At 37.7% G+C, this 16,464-nt stretch overlaps 1 protein-coding gene across 3 annotated transcripts in view; it reads left to right on the forward strand.

The window, feature by feature from the left end:
- The window catches only part of SLC10A7 (solute carrier family 10 member 7), a 146,174-nt gene that overhangs the window by 39,838 nt on the left and 89,872 nt on the right, over positions 1-16,464 (forward strand). For all 3 annotated transcript variants that reach the window (XM_064416738.1, XM_064416740.1, XM_064416739.1), the window contains exon 5: positions 6,115-6,153. In XM_064416738.1, the coding sequence (XP_064272808.1) occupies positions 6,115-6,153 (39 nt within the window). The remainder of the gene's footprint in view (positions 1-6,114; positions 6,154-16,464) is intronic.

Below are 16,464 nucleotides of genomic sequence, written 5' to 3' on the forward strand. Positions count from 1 at the left end.
CTTTACTGGTAAGAGGCAATAACTCTGCCAGCAGAGGCTCCAGCTTGTTTCTGTTCTGCTTGTGGCAGTGTTGTGCCTGCCTGAAGCAGCACCAACTTCTACTCAAGCTATGGCAACCTTTGGCAGCCTGGAACAGAGGGCTCAGCGCTGTGTTTTAGAGAGCAGCATTCTCTGGATGGTGTTCCCCTGCTGAAATGGAAACAAACAAGAGATTAGTTATTCTGTTTTCATTTTCTGGTGCCTTTTCAGTGTCATTTCCATAGAACTGATGGTTCTTGAACATGGTTGAAATAAAGCCATGTTTTCATGTTGTCAGCACAGCTCTAGGGGTGGGTTGGGGATTAGGTGATATTTTTGCTGTTTTTCCCAGTCAGCAAATTGTGTTGGACCACAGGGGACATGGCAGTGGATAAATACATAATCCCCTCCATACTTTGGGGTTTTTTGTTGATATTCTGGAGGATTCTTGGTTGGTAGGTATAGTTTTTGTGTATTTGTGATTCTCTGGAATTTTTTTTTTTAATAAGAGTGTAAGGTTGTGTACATTTCTACTCTACTAAAATAATTAGAGTAATTTGGTATTTTTATAAGAGACATTTTGACCATCAACACACTTTTTTAGGAAGATTTCTTCAGACTCAAAATTTAGTTGATATCAAAGTTTTGCGGGGTTTAATTTGTTTTGTGGGGATTTTGTGGTTTTAATATTTTGTGTGTTTGGATGGTTGGTGGTTTGGGGGTTTTGTGTGTTTTTTGTTTTGTTGTAAACATAATACAACTGTTGTGGTGTCCTATCATATTTACAGCACATGGGCTGGAGTCATGTGTAAGATGTATTCTCCAGCTTCTGTGAATTCAGTATGGAGTGTACATACATCAGAGTCAAATCTAGACCCTATTTGTTTCCCAGAGATGATGCTGGAGTGTTAAAAAGGCATGTGCTTTGCCTTAGAGGGGGCAACTGGGCTTCTGGAGATTTGGTTGAGCAGTTAACACTGCCTCTTTCATTTTTGCCATGCTGGAGCAGGATTTTTATATGCATTTTAACAGTTATTTAAGAGTCCCCATATGCTTAGAAAGGAATCTGAATATATGTGCCTTTTATAAAGCTGCATCATAACCAGGTTATTCCATCAATACAGTGGAACGACTGGGAGCTGCAGTTGGAACAATATGTAAAAATACAGCTTGTAAAAGATTTCCTTTATTAACTGTCATCATCCACAGAATATATGTTCAAATAAACGTTGTGTAATAACTAAATTTGAGATTAATAGGCCCCTTAAGAAACAGCGAAGTCATTCAGGATAGTCAGTGAAAAATAGCCTGTAAGACTGTAACATGCACATATTGTCCTGCTTACATGCTCTCTCTGGTGTCATTCCCATTTATCAATGTCGGCAGGCTCTGTTCTCATTAAAACACTCTTGCACAAAAGCAACTTAATTTTCTTAAGAGAAGAGGACACCTGATTCAATTTAGTGCTCAAAACCAGGAACTTGAATATATTTTTTTTTTCCTGTCTGAACTCAGATGAATAGTTATGAACAGCAACACAGATTAAACCTTATTAGGTATATTTATATTCTGGTTGCAGTAACAGTGCTGTGGCAAATAGGTTTCTACAGAGATGTAACATCTTGTTATTGGAAACAGCAGTTAAGACATGAGCTGTGGTAACACTTACATGAGATTTTATTTTTAAATACCAGATTGAAGGAGTTGTTTAAAGGGACTCTGCCAACTCATTCAAGTTATTTCTGACGTCCTGCCTTCTTACACCTTTTCGAACTACACTGATCTTTTTGGGTAGATAAAATTTCCTTTTCTATCCTGTTTGGTCAAATAATTTCTATCACTTTCTTCAGTCTTTCTCTTTTTTACCCCCCTTTCTTCTTCTGTCAAATAGGAGACATGGTTGTATTAATTTGTAATGGTAGTATAGATGCTGTAAAATCTTACACTACCACATTATGTTCTCTGTCTTCTATTGCATAATCCTGCACTAGAACTGCAAGAGTCCTTGTCTCTTCCCAGTTCTTTTCTGCTCTTCTGGGTTTTCTTTCTTCTTCATTGTGCCTTGTGTGTTAAATAGGATAATTAGTCTTATTGCTGCTGCTTGAGCTGTATATCCCACTAGTGTGCAGTACACCCCCCTAGTGCTCAGGTTTTAATTGCAGGGAATGGCAGACAGACAACAGCTATGTGATGCCCAGGCTGCTTCCTTCCAGGATGTTCTGGGCTGTTTGGTTTCATTACTCTGCATCTGTGGCCTTGACCCTGGAATGTCCTTTCCTCAGAGCAGGGATGACTTGGGGCCAGCCCGGCCCTGGTGTCCATGGGGTGTGCTGTCCCAGCTGTGGGGTGCCTGGGGGTAAGTGTAGGCTTAAATACATCTGGAAGGTTGTCTCCCTAAGGGCTGCCAAATGACACTGGAGAATCAAATGTTTTGGTGTTGAAGCACTATACACGTATTGGTGAGGAAATCTCTTGCTTTTTTCTCTGAGGTCCACATACAAAGCTGTGAGGGACTGCTTTTTCCCTGTATTCTGCAGAAAAATTCCAGTTTAGTTGTTCATAATAATTTCTTTGAAATCCTGCTGATAATGATAAAATGTTGCTGTTTGACCCAGGTGTTCCAAATGTAGCCAGGGTGTCTTTTCCTGTTGTTTAATTTAATCTGGCTATGTTATCAAAACAATATCTAATCTAATGAATTCCAAGATAGTTTAGCTTGGTACCAAAAACAAGGCAATGGAACAAAATTCAGAATGTGTTCTATATTTAATTCTTGAATCCTAAGCACACCTGTTTGATTTGCTGCTCAGTCACATGTACTTGACTGCTGCATGTACTTGATGCTGCTTTTGAATGCATACCTGAAGTGACAGGCTCAGCCCCTTGGTAGTGGCTTTGCCCTTGTCTTCCATCTTTTCCCAACCTTTGTGGCCAGGAGGACTCTCTTAGATCTCGTTGCTGCCACTGTAGAAATCTAAGCAGTGTTTCCCATACATATATTCCAGGAAAAGGTGAGAGATGAAGGGCTGGAGCTTTGTGCTAGACTCTGGTATGAGAAAAGTTTCTGCCAAGTGCTGCCAGATAGCTGTCCCTCTGAGGTGGCCTGGTCATTTCTCATTTGGAATTCTCCTTGGAAATGTAGACCCTCAGCATTCCCTCAAGCCTAGTGCCATGCAGAGTTGACTGAAATTGTACCTGCCCAATAAAAACTGAATTTGTTATTTAATGGAGCTAATATGTACAATTGTTAACTCAAGTGATGCTGTCCATGCTCTTGTAAGAGTCCTGGCAGTGACTTTCAGTCATGTTTCTTGAGCTGATGCAAACCTAGAAAATTTGTCTTGTTGATTCTGCTGCTTTTGAACATGGTCTGACCTTACATTTCAATACATGGCTATGCACCTACCTTTTGAAAGGACTTCACTGAGGATTTTATAGAGAGCTCTCCCCTCATACTAATGTTAAATGCAATTAATGGTTTGCAAACACATGCAAATCTGAATTTGGAGTAATTAATGGTTTGCAAACACATGCAAATCTGAATTTGGAGTATTATAAAGACATCCAAATGTTTTCATGTTTTATTGTTTCATTTAAGCTGGCTGCAGACACTCTGATGTCTGCCAAAGCACAAAAAGAGCAAACACTAAAAAAAGTGATGCATTAATAGTGACTAATAAATGTTTCAAATAGAAAATGAAGAGCCTGGCTGTATCGTGTGTCAGCACTAATGTTTATTTGTATCATCCCTCTAAGGATTTCAGAGTGCTTTTTAAGGAATGAATTAATTTTGACAATGCCCTGTGAGGTATGTATCCCTTTGATAGAAAGGAGCACGAAAGTGTTTAAATTCTACAGGGTTATGCTACTAGGTATGTTTAATTACAAATTGGAGCAGTTGATTCAGTTTACTACCAGTTTGTTTAAATTGAACCAGAATCACAAATATAAGCCCCAGGTTTGAGAGTATGAGAAGAAATTACTTCTAAATTTATTTTGCAGGGAAAATGTTTACATAGAAAACTGCAGATAGAGTAATTGACATATGTAAATCCTCCCTCACTGAGGCAAATCATCTGGATGATTGTATCTTAATGTGCAGTCTTCCTGATTTGGTTTTTTTTTCTTTTTTCCCTTTTCTTTTGCCTGTAATGAGTGTTTAATCATCTGCTCTGGATAATTTCTGACACTTCAGAGAGAGAGAGTTAAAAATTGTAAACTTGTGTACTCCAGAACTGGTTGTGAATTATGACTTTTTCACATGACTGGCTAAACAACTGAAGCATGAAATTTGTCCAAGGTTGTCGTCTTAGTCCCTGTGCTTGAGATTATTTGAAAAAAACAAATATCTTCCAGATGGATCAGGAAGGAATAAAAGAAGTTTGATAATGGGCAAAATACTATCATCTAGTATCTCTCCTTAACACTTTTCCAGACACAGAATTTCTACTGAAAGTGTAATTGCAGCCTGTTCTAAGTAAAATAATGTGATATCTCTGGATGATCCCCAAATGAGGACTGGTAGCCATGTTCTAGGTTTGTGTGGATGAGTGTAGTGTGTCTTTCCTTGCTACATGAAAGTGTCAGTTGCAAAGCTTCAAATACAAGTAGAAAATCCTGATTTAATTCACACTTGTTGAAGAATTGTTCATACTACTCATGCTTCCTTTCAGCTATGATCTCTGGCAAGAGAAGCTGTTTGGACTTGTGCCTCCTTTTTTTTTTTATGTTCGAAAAGGAAATGCTGATGAGAAAGAGGTGTAAAAATATGTTACTATAGTTTACAAGTGTCAACTATAATGTTTTATTTAGCTGTATCTATTCAGATGCTCCCTCCACAACATGGAGTGCCATATGCCATTGTCCCTGTTAGTGAGCAAGTCAGCCAGGGTTTCCCAGTCTGCATTTGTTTTTGTATTTGGGCCACTGAGGAGCTGTGGTCCAGTGCCATCTTTTATTGATAGGGCCAGCAGAGGAGGAATCTAATGAAATTATCAAAGCTTTGAATTAATTATGAACTTGAATAAGAAAGCTAAGCTCTCTAGAGCCAAGGATCTCATTACCCATTCATTTTCATTGCATCCTCTTATGGAGCAGAAGGCAGGTTCAGCTACTGCTCCTACCCAGATTTTGGACTTTATTCAAACTTGCTCAACTCACTAGCAGCCTCTTGTTATTAATCTGTGGCTGGAAGTGTCCAGGGTGATTAATTGGACTCTAAACCGGCATGTAAATGGTAGATTTCCCTCCTCCCCTTCCTCTTACCTTTGCCGTGTGGCTTTTCATCATCAGACTGGCTGCCATACAACAGTTTCTGTTCTTTCTTGGTAATTGGGGAAAGCTATGCAAGACTCAAGTTTTAACTTCCTGGAATTTAATGAGTTCATATTAAGAAATAATACCGCTATCTTGTATTTCCTGGATATTTAGGTAAGCACAAAGACTTCTTAAGTCATTATCAAAACTGTTTATTTTCCTATTTTAAAAGACTGTGGAGTGAAAAATAATGACATTTTGGCCTCAGAAGTATGGGAGATTGTGGGATTTCTTTTTGTTGCATTTTTTGTTATTCCTATTTTAAATTTGTTTGTCAAGCTACAGGAAATTCTCTCTGTCAATACTTTATTATGCTGAACTATTAAAGTAGTTTATTTACCAGATTAATATTTCATTAAATTTTTAAAAAGTGTATGAAAATGCAGTATTTTAGTTAAATCAGGTAATGTTTAGTTTAATTAATAGGTCAGTATATGAAAATGTTTGTGGCAAATTAGAGCACAAATAGTGAGACCAAGCTTCTGTGTAATATTCTTAGTTCTTGTGGATATTCCTTTTCACTCTATCAGCAAGGATTTTCTTCTCCTCCTGCTTTTGTTCCTTTCAGCACATTATTTATGAATGCATAAACCAGAATCCATCAGTCTTCATAAGTTACAGGCGACTGGCAATTTTTTAAGCAGTGGCTAACTGCCTAATGGTCTCTGTGTATGTGTGTATTTGGAGGATCTAATAGCTTGGTGGGTGGGGGAAGGACATTTTGTTCTTGCACTGTAGCTATTGCACCATTGGTGATATTTATCCTTTTTTTCTTTCTAGGCAGCTGCTATATTTAATTCCGCTTTTGGAAGTTTTTTGGTAAGTAACACAGTATTTATAGCAAGTGCTTTAATAGTCTCATTTTTAACAGTATCATTGGTGTGTTTGGATTTTTTCACATTATTGTTGATGGAATTTTGCCATTCAAATGGCAAAAATTTGAAGCCTCTTTCAGTTTATGTCACCATGCCCTTAAATACGGATATTGCAATTTCTTTTCTTTTGTTAAACTCTTGAGAAAGGTAGTGAATAAATTGTCTCTGCTCATGGTAAATTAATAATGTGCAAACACATCTTAATTTTCTCCTTAATGGGTTAACAGAATCTATTATTATGCAGATGTTTCAGACATGGGCATCAATATATTGATTTTTCTAATAAGGCCCATCAAATACTCATTATTTTCTATCAAGAGGCCATGGATTTTGAAAAGAAAACATGACCCAGCTGATCAGAGAGTAGATGCTAATTTACTCAGTGACTTGTCATTTGTTTAGCATATTTTACTGTCAGTGAAGCCACTCGATGTCTCTGAGGAACACACTAAAATAGCTGGATATGGGAAAGCAATCAATCCAGCTGGAAATATAACTGTTTCTTTAAAAAGCAAAAGCAGTATTTGTGGTCCTGAAGGTCTACAAACATTTGGAAAGGACATAGTAAAGAACACTAAATATATTTATGAAGAAAGGAAGAATAGATTTATTTTACTGATTTGTTGCTTAGAGAGATACTAATGAATGCTAAGTAAAAAATTATTTTATGTGTTGACTGATTGTTTATTTAGGCAGCTAATAATTGAATTTGCTCTTACTAAAATTTATGCATGTTTAGAGGTAAGTGTTTATGATGCCAGTCTTGTGTCCCAATTTCATACTGTGATGTATAAAATGAATGAATGATAAAAAAATCCAAATTAAAAAATTGAAATAAAAACTGTGAGTACGAAATAACTCACTTTTTATTAATGGCTTTTAAAAAAATTTTATGAAAAGCTGACTTTTAGAATCTTAAGTATAGGGAACTGTACGAGCAAGAGACAAAGTCACATGGCATTTTGAAGTTGTGCTGTGCATTTTTGAGGGACTAGGCTGAAGTTAGGAAGATGGATAGAAGTTTTTTGGGGTATGGACAACCTCTCACATATTTAAAATATCAGTTCCCAAGTACTTGTCCTTTTTGTTACCTGTAATATTCTCCTTCCATGGGGCTGCCTCAAACTGTGGAAGTGTTGGAAAAAACTCTGTAGTCTGTGTGTGTATGTGCATGATATTTTTCTTGTTGCTTGGCACGAGCTCCTGGTTTCCCTGCTGTTTCCAGCTTTCAGTTCAAGAGGTTTCTGTGAATACCCAAAGGCTCAGTTCAGCTGCCATTTGGAGATACATTTTGGCTTCAAGTAAGAATTTAGGCTCCACTGCATCTGACTACAATGCTGGCTCCTAGTAAATCAACAGAGACATATTTTCAATTTCTAGTAGCTGTTTGCAGCTCTTTGAAGAAATCTGGGTTAGTTTTTGTTTTCATGTGATACTCCTAATTTTGGTTTTGGTCTTAGTTCATGATCCTTGGAAAGTTCTGCTTACATGTAATTACCTCATTTCACTTTTTGTTCCCTTCAGGTCTTTTTGCAAATGCTGGAGCAGCATTGCAGTAAACATTAGTCTTACAAAGTTCCCAGAAAAGACTTTTCAAAAAATATTAAAGATCAGCTAGAATGAAACCATAATACCAGCTGATTTTTTCTAATTGCTGATTTTTTTTTTTTTTAGAATAACATGGCAAAGACACTGGTTACTAGTAAATTACAAATACATCCACACATTTAAAAATTTGTTATGGTAATTCTACTTTGAAGTCATGATTATGTAGGGAATACATGTGTATGACACAGAGCAAATCACAAATATGTGTACTGAGTGCTTTGTTCTTACAAACTTTTCCGGTTATGAAGTTGATAGGATAAACCTTGTGATTGACATGTGGTGGTAGGCCAGGGACAGTAGTAAGTAGACAGAGTTGTTTAGCAGTAGTTTCACAGTGGTGTGGGTCTACATGACCTTGAATTGAGCTGCTCCAGATATGGAGCACTGGTAACTGTGTGGTCACTTCCAAAGAAAGTTTGCTGTTGAAAAACTGGCAAAGCATTAAATGCATATGTGTTTGTGTGTGTGTGTGTGTGTATTTGTTTGAAGTCAAAACTATTCTATAAAATGTGAAGATAATTGGCTTGTTTCTGAGAACAAAATGGAAGGTCCTGGTGGAAGTGGTGTTGGGAATCCATCAGTTTATGTTGGTGCCTAACTTAGGGATTTAGCTATGGGTGGAGAAACCATGTCCTGTATCTTCAGTTCAGGATGAATCTAAATCACATCTGCATTTTTCTTACAAGTGTCCAATGATGAGCTGTATGTGGACAGGCTTAGATGGAGTTACAGACCTTTGTGACCAAAACTTTATGGAGCTTTTTGGAAGGCTCTGACCTTAGCAAGGCTGAAGTTTTTCTTATGTTCCTTTTCTTACCACGTGTAGCACGTGGGCAGGTTGTGGTGCTTGTGACAAAGCCAGGACAGTGTTTTCTCTTTTCAGACTATGCCCCATGGGCCAGTGCCTGTGAGATAGTGTCAAACAGGCTGATTTAAAAGGGCTGAAAGAGGTGCTGTGCTGATTACTCTCCTGCCCCCCCCCACCTTTTTTTTTCCCCCTTAAGACTAGGAAATAGTGCTTGAGTAAGTTGTGGAACAAAATGGTTGCAGGAAAATGCTTGCTATAATGTTAGAATGATACTGAGATCAGCTTATTCAGATGAAATGGAACATCTTGTGATATACAAGATGTAGAAATGCCAAATATGTCTTGATGAGCAGAAGTGCACTTAGATTAAGGACCTGGGAGTGTTTCCACTGGTAAAGAGATTTACAAAAACTGCCAGCCAACGACAAAATAATTCCTTTTTAACTCCACCAAAGTCCATTTTCCTATAAATATACAGATTAAAAGTACATGGAATGATACACAACATATTTACATTATTTTGTTGACTTAGTTTAATAATGTCTCAGGTCTAATTAAAACCCAGTGCTTGAAAAAACTAATTGTTACAGAAAAGTGTTTTTATATAGCTAGATTAGTAATAACTAGCAGTAGATGAATTCAATTTACATAAATTTCAGCCAAGAGAATATTTAGGCTCATACCACAGAGGATTGCTCTGAGCTGGGTAGTTAATATCATTATCTCCTCCCCTCGTTTAAGCAGTTTGGTTTACAATAATTGTGCAACACAAGAAGTGATTTCAGATTTTCCTCTTAATGGGGTTTTAATATAATCTGGTAGGGTTTTACTCATACAGAATGGTTGGTTATTCCAAGGTTGCATGCACGTGCTAAGATAGAAAACACTGTATAGCTGCTTCCACTTGGAGGAGAGGATACTTGTGCACCTTAAGGCTGAAGAAATTGCCTGGAATGTGAAGTGTAGGTCTACTGAAATTCTTAATGCTGTACACATTGCTGTGCTTCCTAAGCATTTCTATTCTGCTTCTAAAAGAAGACAGATACTTGCAAATGTACAAATCACAGAGCAATAGGCAGGAAGCTGTAAAACATGCTGTGCTAATGTTCTGTGGTGTTTGCCCGAGTGGTTCAGCTCCTTTGGCTTTGTCCACCTGTCACTGAGGCTCTCCTGCCCTGGAGATGTCCTTGGCTGAGAGCTGCACTCAGTTTGCAGTGACAATGTAATGCCTTGTGTGTGGGACATGGACTTCCAGAACACTGTGTCCTCACAAAATGCTCTGCACTGCTGGACTGGACCAGCATTGTCTAATCTTTCTGTCTCTCATGAACCTCCTTTCTGCTTGAGACTGTGCTGGGAATGCTGTAAGAATATCCAGCCTGTGGTGTGAGTCAGTGTAGGCTGGTTCTTCTATGAACAGTTAGTGAGAAAGGAGAAGTCATCAGCTTCACCTTCAGCAAAGAGCTGAAACTGAGATCTGAAGGCCTGTGGTGACAGGAAGTCAGGAGGAAAATAGAGTATTCTGGGGACTCTGCTCTGGTGACCACTGGGCTCCCGAGCAAACAGCAAAGCCTTGTTTAAGACTTCCTCAGTGCTGTCTTGGATTAGTTTTTCTTTCTCTGTTGAAACATAATAGATGAAATGAGACACATGCCAGGTGCCCATCATTGCATTAATCTCCTTTGTCCAAACTAAGTATGTGTGGTTTTTTCTGTTATCTGACCATCTCTCAGAGGGGACAGAGCTGGTTCATGCTGTTCAAAAAGCTCAAATAATTTTTGTAGCCTCCACATGGCTCATCAAATCAAGGCTAATATTTTTATTTACATTGTCTTCCAATTGCAAGCTAAAGCTAGCAGAGAATAAAGTTAGCTTCTCACATACACCCAAAGCTTAGTTGGTTAATGAAAATGTATGGAATTCTTATCTATTCTGCTTTAGCAGGCATAATGATTTACACAGCCTGACAGCACTAGTGCTGCAAGTAAATGCATTAGTCATAGTGTCCATTTTTCTTGCAAATTTGTGACACAGATTTAATTATGGGAATGACCAGCAACTTACAAATCTAATTTTGGTAGGCTGAGCCAACTTTTTTATTTTAATAACAATGGATTTTTTAGCAATGATTTCATTACCATTTAAAGAAATCCAACCATATGGAAATAACCAATTGGCTGAATTTATTTACTTTATTTTACCTTAATGGATGTTGAATGGTTTAGGTTTATCTGGGGCTTTTTTATTATCACTTTTTAAATCTTAGTTATTTTTAGGATAAATAGATCCTTATCTGTCTTAAGCATTTCTAGTATAAACATTGTAAATATTTTTCTAAAATCAGACACATGTTGGTATGTCCCTTTGTTCTATCTTAATTGTGTCTTTGCAGTATGAAAAGGGGCAGAGCAGTCATCTGGGATTCCCTTTTTACTCTGCTAGCTGTTTACAAGGAAATCTTGCCAGGAAGTCTGTTCACAACAGGTGCTGAATTCTAGATTGAGTCCTGTTTAATTTCAAAGTGGAGCTGCTTTATGGAGAACCACTGCACTCTCAGAAGTGGTCTCCTCTTGCCCTGTGAGCAGTACAGAGGTGCTGCTGTCTGTGCTCCAGATTTGATTTGGATAGTTCTCCAAGTCCTGAGCAAGTTCTCCCTCTTAAGCAGCCACTAGGGAAGGCACCTTATCCTTGGAGGATTGTTTTTTGCATGAGTGAAAGGAGATGGCAGATCTCTGCAGTAGTGAGTGTTTGGGCCAGATAGTATGGACCAGGCAGGAAAATTTGGTATTCCGTGGAATTTAAATAATCTTGGGAGCCACTTATGTTGCTTTACTGTAACTTATTTCATGGCTGATGCAGATCTCTTTTTGTTGTTTAATATCCTAATTTTGATTTCTGCTAGCTGGAGCTGAAATCTCAAAGTAAACCTGGGCATCATTGGCTGTTTCCAGGTTTTTTGCCAAGTAACTTCTCAAAGCGTGTAGGCCTTCACTCTCACTGGGTACTCAAACTTCCAGGGTACAGCATGCTCAGATGAATACCTAAACTTGAGTTACTTTGTACTAACTCAAGTTTAGGTATTTTGGTTTGTTATTTTGGTACAAGCAAGGCAGAATAACAAAGCTTCCTATGGAAGACATCCTTTAGCACAGGCTTGAAGACACACATTATTTTCAGGGATTGCTGGACATGTGCACCCATTCCAGTATTTCTTTATTGATCGTCTCTCTCCCTGCCAAAGCCAAACTGACAAAATGGGTCTCAGATAGAATGAGCTGTATAATGTTTTAATAAATAAAACAATTTAAAAAAATCTGCATGTCTATGACTAATGCTGAACTCCTTTAAAAATTTAAAAAGTATAAAGGTGCAGTACTCCAAAAGGAGTAAATGGGATCTTGCTTCCAAGGGATTGAGAGAAATTGGGTAGAGGCATAACTGGAAATGTGAGTATTGTAACACCCACTGTGTGGTCTCACTCATGACACAGCTGGTCTGAAAAGAGATTTAAGTCAGTAGGGATTGGCAGAGCCAGCCAGCACAGAGAAGCAGTTAACAAATAACACTGCTGGTGGTTATCTTTGATATGTTACAGAGAAGGAGGGTAGGGAACAGTAACCAAGAGGAAAGAAAACGTGCAGGCAAGGTCTCAAAAATGACTCTAGAAGGCCAATGATTAGTCCCTGTTGTTTTTTTTTTTTTTTTTTTTACAGTGGCCAAGAGGAAAATGCCTTAAAATCTACCTAATAACAAAAAATGAAACCATTAGCTGTCAAATGTGTAGAAATTACGTGGGCTATAGCTTGTCTCAGGGCTTTCTCAGTTTTCCCATTAGCTTTTGCTACTGATCATTTAATTCATCTTGCTTGGTCTTATGGGACTCAAGCAGTTCTGCCAAAAAAAGTTTGTTTAAAGATAGCAATAAGTAGGCCATTAAATACATCTCTTTGTATTATCTTTGAGGCCAAAAAATAAGCCACTGCTACCTTTCTAAAGATAAATATTCTGCTTTTCCGACTTCCTCATATGACAGCTAACAGGTAGGATTTTTTTTCCTTGCACCTACATTTTTTGGTCAGCAACCTCATCTAGTGCACTTGCTAGGCATGGTACTCAGTGATGGCTTTGGAAGACAGTAGGTTGAATCCTGCCCCCATCATTACTGTTTCCATGGATTAGCAGGATTTTAGGAAAAGAGAGATCTGAGGATATTTGTGCCAGTAGCATTTCTTGTGTTAGTAAAACAAACAGCAAAAGTGGATGTTGCTGGAGAAAATTCAGAGGCAGAACTCAAGGTGTTTGTTGTGCTTTGGAAAGGTAGTGTGAGAGCTGAAGCAGCTTCACTCTTCCAGTCCAATTGTCACTTGAAGAATTGCAAGGTAGAAGGGAGAGAAGTTTCTATAGCCAAGACTGGACACTGAAAGTATCTTAAACTTCGTGATTGGCATCTTTCTTCTGATCACATAGCATGGGGAAACTGAAAATGAAATATCTCTGTGGCTGTGGTGCAGTCATCACCACAGTTATTATTGTTAATGGAGAAGGAACACTGGAAATTTACAAGAAACTTGATTCCATTTGAGGTGGAAGCTAATGAATTAGAGAATCAAGAGTGCCTCTCTTTGGAAACTATTATTTGGAGAACATCTAGAGAAGGAAATATATGTGTTTAATATTATATAATCAGGTGATTGCTTGGATTAGTATGTAAATCAAATCTGTGCAGATACAGTTTTAGCATATAATCAATTTATCTAAGATTACTTGTGTCATAATTAGCAATTTTTCATTGTCCCCTCTAGTATGAAAATATCACATTTTTGTCAAAAGAATATGCTTGTTTTGGGATATTTTTTTTCTGGTTTTGCCTACTATAGTTATTGGTCAGAAAGTGAAAGAAAAACAAAAACCACAAATAAAAACAATTGTCCCAGGGTTGAAATTGTGTATAGTTGAAAGGTCCCGGGTTTAGTTTGTGATGTTTTCTTGTTTTCTGTATTAGAATGGTTTCCTGTTTTTTCACTCCAAAATAAAGTGAAATTAACAGAAAGAACTATGAATGTAAGATCAAGGTATCTGACTTCTAATTAAGTCACTGAGCTTTATATCATGGAACGGTGCCATGTCATTTAAAACTAGTTTTAAAAAAGATTTGCATTGAAAAGCTGCTTTATTTGCCTCTGATAACTACTTGGAGAAATATATGTATGCTTTAAAAAAAAAAAAGTGAAAATGTACCCTACAAAACTTTGAACAGTTTATTTGTAAAGCAAGAGATTTAAAATTGTTGCAGGAATTTAGTTGTGTCTGTGGGAACCAAATGTTTGAATTTATTGGTTCTTTATGTTAGGTAGTTTGGTGCATCAAGTAGAAATTGAAAAGGGAGGCACTGTGAAAGACAATTTGGTTTTTATTTTGCCCTCTCTAGTATCTTTTAATACTAGAAGAAGCATTCCTCTGCATTCCTCTAGGGCTGTGGTTGTACACAAACATGTAGTCATTTGGCCTGATTTAAGGGTAAATGTTCCCTGCAGACAGATTTGGAAATGCACAAAATATATAATTTTCTCCCTCACTTTTAAAAAATTCATCAAAAGGAAATGAAAATGTTTTTAGAATCTGCTGTTAATGTTCTCCCCCAAAGTTTTAGCTTCTGATTGAAATGGAGCAATGTTCTTTTCTCTGTGCTGCAGCTTTTAGTCACCTGCATAAGAAAAGTATGTGTGGGGTGAGAGGGAGTGGAGGGAAATCATCCTTTCCTTGAGAATAGGGATATTTAAGCCCCTGTTTTGTGCTTGATTAGGACTTTGAACTAGTGCTGCTGCAAGGAGTTGTTTCACCCAACAGCTTTTTGTGTGCTGTAAAACATGAGCTGGTGTGCTGAGCAGTCACCTCCACTGATCCATCGGGGAGCACGGATCACTTTTTCCTTCTCTGGCCACCAAACAGGGATTCAGTAGCTAGCAAGAGTTGAGTTCTGGCATGTAGTACAAACAGCAGTACAAGTGCTACATTGTTCTATACAAACCTTCTTTTACCTTTAGTTAACTCTTTGTGGAAGGAAAATTTCCAAAACATATTAATTTATTAAGCTTTTTGGTCCAGAGCAGGTTAAAACTCTGCCTGGATTTTTTTGCTGTAGTTCTTCTCTACCTGGCTGAACAGTGCCTATTCAAAACTCGGCAGTCCTCAGTCTCTAGGGGTGAAAACAAGACTGATGTCATTATTACTCTAAGTTGAGGGGCTGGAAATCATTCCCCTTGCTGTCAGGGTGACAAATACTGTCTTAGTGGAGGTGCCAGAGGTTAGGTCAAAAGCTCTTGCAAAATCTTTAGCTCAACTAGCAAGCAAGGCATGGTTATAAAACTGGAGCTTCCTTTGGAAATTATGTTTGTTCTTCATTGTGGGCTTTTTTAAAGTCAGTTTTGGGAAACAATCATGACCTTCAGTATGAGCCAGGAGTAGTTCATTAATTCTTTTTTTTTAAATAGCTGTACTTGTGTTGTTGTGGAAAGGCTCTCTTCATTATTATTTTGCCTTATCTTCTTTGTAGGTGTCAAAACAAACTTCAGCTTTCATCCTTAGTGGCACATACTTGAGAAGACCAGTGATTGTGGAGGAGGGAGGGAACTGTTTTAGTTTAGGATCTGTCATTATTTGGCTTCTTTTAACACTGTTCTGTCAGTGGCATAGAGTTCTCATTTTAACTTCTTGTAAAAACAAAAAATAAACATAAATGCCCAACAAAAAAAGAGCACTCCAAAACACCAGGCCAGCATCATCCAAACCATCTTGGAGGTAATGAGGCTCAGGTTTGCTTATACAGTTTTTCACCTTTTGTGCATGGCATGTGAGCAAATGCACTTCCCAGTGTCTTGTTTCCTCCAGCTTCATTCCAATTCTCTACCCAGTTCTCCTCCAGATTACTTTCCTACAATGACAAGTCAATTATTGTATTTGTTGTTTCTACTTCCGGCAAAAAGATTGTATGACAAAATTCCTTTCCTAAGTTATTTTCTGATGGTACCCTCTTGGTTGCTCCAGTGTAACTTGTTGCAAGGATATTTATGTGCTGTCCTTTCCCTGAGAGCTGGTGGAAGATCAGACTAGATGAACATCTGACTTTATCTATGACAAACTCAGTTTGCTCTACAAAGGGTGAAACTATGGAAAACTTGGAATTTTTTACTTTGCAAGAAAAAGAATTATTTATACTTGTATCTAAATTAGGTGATCGTGTCAGATAGAAAATTTTGCCCATTGGTTTATGCAGATAGGTTTTTCATATTATCTTCTGTCTTTCAACCTGTGTACTGAAAGCTCAACACAGGACACTTTCCTTAGATATATTTATTCGTATCAAATGGTTAACTTGGCTAACTTGTGCATGACTGGGAACAGCTTTTGCCTCACATAAACCTGCTGGATAAAAGCTGCAAGTAGTTTCACCCCCTCTGCCTACCCTTTCCACATGCCCTTGTGCTGTGGTAGCTACAGGTGCCAGCATTGATGCCCACCTGAGTGGAAAAGTGATTCTGGCTTCTTTCTTCTGGTGCATTTGAGGCAAGCTCTGATAGTCTGAAAATGCACACCTTGCTATGCCTCATTGCTTAGTTGTAGTCTGCTTTCTTAACCACATTTTTACTACTATATGGAAAGCAAATGTTAACTATCTGAAAGAGAACTATATTACATAGAATTAGATAACATGGATAATGGGAAAGGGCTTTTGAAAAACTCAAACCTTTTAATAAAATGGAATGTCAAATATATGAGCGTGTCTTTCAAGCAGTGATCAAAAAACGTGAAAAGTTTCATATCCTTTTAAAAGTCAAATGA

This window comes from Passer domesticus, chromosome 4 (assembly GCF_036417665.1).
Source record: "Passer domesticus isolate bPasDom1 chromosome 4, bPasDom1.hap1, whole genome shotgun sequence".
In the NCBI taxonomy this organism is placed as follows: Eukaryota; Metazoa; Chordata; class Aves; order Passeriformes; family Passeridae; genus Passer; species Passer domesticus.